This window comes from Nelumbo lutea, chromosome 5, assembly GCF_056320005.1.
Source record: "Nelumbo lutea isolate HS-2025 chromosome 5, American lotus-T2T, whole genome shotgun sequence".
Lineage (NCBI taxonomy): Eukaryota > Viridiplantae > Streptophyta > Magnoliopsida > Proteales > Nelumbonaceae > Nelumbo > Nelumbo lutea.
In genome coordinates this window covers 37,409,946-37,415,945 of record NC_142688.1, presented here as the reverse complement: position 1 = coordinate 37,415,945, position 6,000 = coordinate 37,409,946, and the positions used below count along the sequence as shown (strand labels likewise).

Sequence of the window (6,000 nt, the reverse complement as noted above, 5' to 3'; positions counted from 1 at the left end):
TTCTCAAAGGAGGGGAAAGGATGGCCATTTCCTCAAATAGGGGATACCATTCCACTAGAAATGGGAATAAAATTCCGATTCCTCGCAATCAAATAGCTGGAATCGAAATGGCCACGGAACCCTAATTGCCATTTGGATTGAATTGAGCCAAGTCATGAGAAAGGAAGAAACGTAGTTAGTTATGGGATTGAAACTAGTTCTGAATAGCAGTTAATAATAATAATAATAATAATAATCTATATATTCAACTGAAAAGAAAACCAAGAAAGAAGAGAGGAACAAGGGATATGAAATTCCACAAATGCAAAATTACCTTCTATTAGCAAGTAAAATACACAATTCATCGAATCTCTGGTTCAATTAAGAACATATCTCTATCTCAATAAACAAAAAAAAAAAAAAAAAAACAATGTACCAGAATTCGGATCAAACGTAGTAATTCTCTAATTGAATATCCTTCCCATGCAAAGGCACATACTCTCCAAGGTAGACCTCAAGGTGATCCGCCAAGCAGGACTTGTCTATGTTCTCATGGTGATACGACTTGCAGACAAAGTAGATAACAGTTTGGACGACCAAAGCCAGGAGCATCATCACGAAGAGAAACATGCAGCAAATGATCCCAAACACAACTCGGTCCCCAATCCCCAATGAAAACCCATGAACAACCAGCTTCTCAAACGCAGAATGGATTGCTGCAAAACCAAAATTAAGCACAAGAAAAATTGCACTCGCTACCTGCGTCTTACCCTTGATCAAATCCTTGCTCTTGATCATGGCCTGCATTCCATACGAATCTTCCAGAACCGAAACCACGCTGGCCAGATGCCATACCACCGTAATGTAAACCAGTCCAACCGAGTATAGCACCAGCAGGACGAATATAATCATGGTTGCAGATCCGAAGAGGATGAGAAAAATGAGTATGATCAATACAGCCACGATGTTGTAAGCGAAGACGATGATGAAGTTCCATAAGAAGGTGACCATGAGCCTCTTCCAGACCTTGGGGACTACACTCATTACCTTCTTGAACGTAATTTCCTTGGCTGTGTAGATGCAGGCGACGGTGTAGACGACTGCCGATGTCGATAAGAGGGAGAAGATGAGGACAGCAAGGAGGTACACGGCCTTGAAAAGCCAGAAGGCGGTCCACTCCGAGGAGAGGCGATCAAGAATGGTGTTGTATGTGGGGCTGTCCTCCGGGGTGTTGTCTAAGGAGTCCTGGTTGTTGGTGATGTTGGCGAAGAAGAACTCGGTGACTTGGATGTGTGCTAAGAAGATGAAGGCGAGAGGGAGGATGAGAGCTAGGGTGATCTTGATGAAGATCTCCCTCCATGAGAGGATGATCTTGATGGATTCTTTGAAGATGCCAACGATACCCAGGAACTGGAATTCCTCTGCGTCTGCATCCATGGTTGATAGTTTCTCAAGATCGATCTCCTTGGGAGGAAGGAAGTTTTTGTTGTTGCGGGGTTGTCGGGACTCGGAAGGCAGAGTTGGGGTTGTGAGAGAAGAATGAACACGAAGATGGGTTGATGGGTCGTGGGTGGTTTCGTTTGTAGAAGAGCCAGCAGAGAGAGAGAGAGAGAAATGGCCTCAACTTTGAATAGGCAAGTTGCCCTTGGGTCTATAATTTGCCACCTGTCTTTATTTCAGATGGTCTAGATTTGGGACCTACAATTAAATGGGGCCCACCAGGGTCTGCTTGAACCATTGCCATTGTGTTATAGCTTGATAAGCCTTCCTAATCCTACCATGTTTCAAAAAGAGAAATAGAAATACAAGACTACCTGAACCCATCTAGATCTACCCATCTCTCCTGATGTCTCGTATTGAATTTGAAATTCCAAATGAGTTGATACGGCAAAGTTAATTTGCTATTAGTTGTTAAATCACTAAAAATCTAAAAACCACTTAAAATGAATAAAAACTTGTTACCTTGCCTAACAGCTTATTTTAATTTGAATGGTCATGCATTCTCACACAAAAGCATATCAAAGCTTGAACCATATATGGATAAGCATAGACATGCCTATATCTTGTTCCAGAAAATGGTGAAATGTTTGATTCGGTTTTTCTATAAAAAAAATGTTGCCTCAGACCACACCTAAGAAATAGGGAAGGCATAGTATGAGAAAACATGAATGCAATATTTTCTGAGCTTCTTGCCTGTTGCTGCTAACGATACTAGTATAATGACGTGGCATCAATGTGGTATCATCTAAAGCATTGGATAATGTAGATTAATGCTGAAAATCACCAGATGGTTGAATCGGAAAAACTAGGAATCAGTCATCTGATTGGTTCCGTTTTCCCTAAAAATCAGATTCCCCTCCCCCCAAAAAGACCGTTGATTTTGGTTAGTGAACCATTGAACCGGGCAGTTAACCGTTCAAACGGTTTTGACATTTTTTTATTTTTTTGAAAATTTTTTATTTTTCTGTCAAAATGGATCGAGCGTTCGATTCAAATGGTCGGACTGTTTGACCCGATAACTGAACCCCTAACTGGTTCGGTTTTAAGAACCATGCTGAAAACTGTTATACAACAATGGTACCAAATAAACGGGTGTCATTTCCACAAAACAAAAAAATCTTATGTGTTAGCATTGATGCCAAGCAAAAAAAAATGTTGTTTTCTTAGAGAACAATCCAATAGACCTCATCCATACAGCACCATTTTCGACCCTCAAGCAACAGCAACAATGTTAAACACAAGCTTAACTTACATTTGGATAAATTTCAGGATATGTGTTTTTGAAGTCCCAATTGTAGGCTTAACACCAGCTTAACTTACATTTGGATAAATTTCAGGATATGTGTTTTTGAAGTCCCAATTGTAGGCTTTATGTTTATGGGCTTGGCTGCGTTTGGAAGAGGTGTAAAACCTCATTAGTGTATTACACTGATGACGTTTTACACTGAACCTTAAATATATATGACCGTTGTATTTTGAAATCGATATAAAAAGTGGTTTAAGTTTTACATCGATAAAATTGATGTAGTTTTTGCATTGATTATCAATTATCAATGTAAACGCATGCAAAACTGAATTAAAGTGTAGTTTTACATCGATAATAATTACATTTGTTTACCATACGCGTACAAAAGCGAACCAATGTAAATTTTACGTCGATTCTTGATTTACATCACATCAAAATACAACCTAAAGTGTTTTCAATTTAAATTATATTTTTAAAAGAAACATTTATCAAATACTTTCTGTCACATTTTTATTTATAAGAGCACAAAGTTCAAGAGAAAGATATCCAAACAAGGCTTAAGTTCTTGAGAGTATAGAGAAGGAACATCTTACGTGAACATATGTCCAAGAACCACAACATTTTCCTCAAATTGCAATCTTAATATATTTGTTTAATTATAGGATCAGGCTTGAGAGATAATAAGTATTATTTACCTGTATGAGAATTAATGGATTAATTATCCTATCTACAAGCATAACTGCGGAACAATTTGGTGAAGGTTCAAAATATTGATTTTCTAAAACATATTATTAGTGGGGTTCGACTATATGAATTTTCACCAAAATTCCGAATTCCCAATCATAGTCCCTCCCGTCCCACACAAGTACTTCAGTAACCAAGACATAGACAATGACATCGCTAGCCTCAAGAAACCCACCGCGAGGAACCCCATCACCGCTAAACCGATGGGTGATAGTTGCAGGGACCAACACCAGGCTGAAAATTACAAAGAGTGGTGTCACCACCACGATGCCACTGAACAAAGATCCCAGATCCGTATCTGTCTCCGGCAAAGACGCAGATGGGCTTTAATTTGGGATTGGGGTGGAGCAACATCTCTGTCATTTCTCCATCTCCCTTACCGGTAAAGGAGTCACGAGAGGTTGCCGGCAAAGGCGGAACACCTTCTCCGTCATCATCTCCATCTTCTGACCCATGTATCCTGCTGCATCCTGCATGCGCTGCATAGACAATAACGCCGCTAGCATCAAAAAACCCACCGCGAAGAGTCCCATCACTGCTAAACCGATGGTGTGATTGTTGCAAGGACCAACACCAGGCTGAAAATTAAGAAGAGTGGTGTCGCCACCACGAGGCCAATGAGCGAAGATCCTAGACCCGTATCTGTCTCCGGTGAAGATCTTAGATTGACTTTAATTTGGGGTTGGGGTGGAGCACCATCTCTGTTATTGTCTCCATCTCCTTTACCGGCAAAAGCGTCACGAGAGGTTGCCGGTTCTGCAAAGGCAGGGATTAACGCTACCAATGCTGGTGCTGCAAAGGCGTTGGAGGGTATTTGGGTTGTAACAGAAAAGAGTCCAAAAAACTCTAAGGTTGCCGGTGATGCAAAGGCGGAAATTGACGCTACCCGTTGAAGCCTAACTGCATTGAAGCTGGAGAAGGCCTCTAGACCTCCGTGGTGCAGCTTAATTTGACCTGCAAAAAAAAAAGACAGGAGAAAAACATGTATAGAAAGACCAGAGAAGCTACAACCATTAGATGTGGAGAGAGAGAGAGAGAGAGAGAGAGAGAGAGAGCATATGCAGGAGTGTGTACCAGCCGCTTGTGGACGGTGGAACAGTGGAGAGCGGAGGTTGTGGGAGAGAAAAGCTACTGTTCATAGTCTCCCACGTTGAGGCGAAAAACAGAGTAGCAGCGCAAAGAACATGTCCTCTCTGTTTGTCTTTGATAGGAATGGTTCTTTTCGTTCTCGTGGAAGTCCCTGTGAGCATACGAAGGCAAAAGAACACGGTCTGATGTAGGAATACCGTGATTTTTCTCTAGAAAGGCTTCCTAAAAAGATCCATTTTATGAAGGCCGTTAGGAGTTGCTTGCCCCTTCCCGGAATCAAAGAAACTCGGCGGTGGGGTCAGATTTCTCCTTTCTTTATACTTAGACCTCCCCTTCCGCTTCCTACTCTGGTCTTTCTTCTTGAGAATGTAGAGGGTAGTTTGAGCATTATGTAACATTAAATGATACACATATACACATGAACTCACGTGTAAACGGTGTTGATGGAGAGCATAAGGGTAGAGCCAGACAATTATTAGAAGTTTAAAAAATTTACCCTTATTATTATATATAAAATGCATATATCATATCACCCCCAGTCCTATAGTCCACAGATATTGAGATATACGAGGTCACCTCCTAGCGGCTAAGCGTGCTAGAGCTGGAATCATTAAAGGTTAGTTTTGCATGGCTAGAGCTATTAAGCGTCAAAAGTGTTCAGTTGAAAAAGCTGGGGCCAAAGCAATCTTAGGCGCTTTGGAAATTGCGAATAGAGAGCGACTTAAGGGTGTCAATGGACCGCTGTCCGGTCCAAAATTAATTTGAAGGGATTGGATGAATCAAAAGGACATAGTGGATCGGATCAATGTGGTCTAAAATATTTATTGGATTGGATTAGACATAGTGGATTGGATCAATGTGTTCTAAAATATTTATTAGATTGGATTAGACCTGATTTATCATAATAAATTTATATTAGATTTATTGGATTAAATTAATATACGGTCCATTGATATAAGATAAGAATATAAGTATCAGTATATCGGGTTTGGGTTGAAACCCATCTAAAATTGAAATGAATTTGAATAAATTGGACGATCCAAACATTGAATTGGACAAGTCCAAAATGAACCAAATTATTTATTGGATTGGACTGGACCTGGTCCATTTGTAATGGACTCACATTGGACTGGATTGGATTGGACTAAATCTAGTCCAATCGACACCCCTAGAGTGACTCAATGATTGTGTACTTTTCTTATTTAATATGTTTTCAGTATTTATTATATTTTTGTAATTATTATTTTTATTATGTATTTATTATATTTTCATTATAAACTTATTTTCAATGATTGTGTAATTTTCTTATAAATTTTCAATAATTATTGGATATTAAACTATTGTTATTTATTAGAGAGTAGACTATAAATTTAGTTGAAATTAGGAGTGTTCAATGATTGGTTCAGTTTAGTTGCAAGTTGTTTTGTCGACCAAATCGATCT

The 6,000-nt window shown here is 39.5% G+C and overlaps 1 protein-coding gene across 1 annotated transcript; it reads right to left on the bottom strand.

Moving 5' to 3' along the window:
* Positions 1 to 426: 426 nt before the first annotated feature.
* On the bottom strand, positions 427 to 1,416 carry LOC148851769 (uncharacterized). The gene has a single exon (XM_088945707.1). The coding sequence runs from the start codon at positions 1,414 to 1,416 to the stop codon at positions 427 to 429; it is 990 nt and encodes a 329-aa protein (XP_088801833.1).
* Positions 1,417 to 6,000: the final 4,584 nt, after the last annotated feature.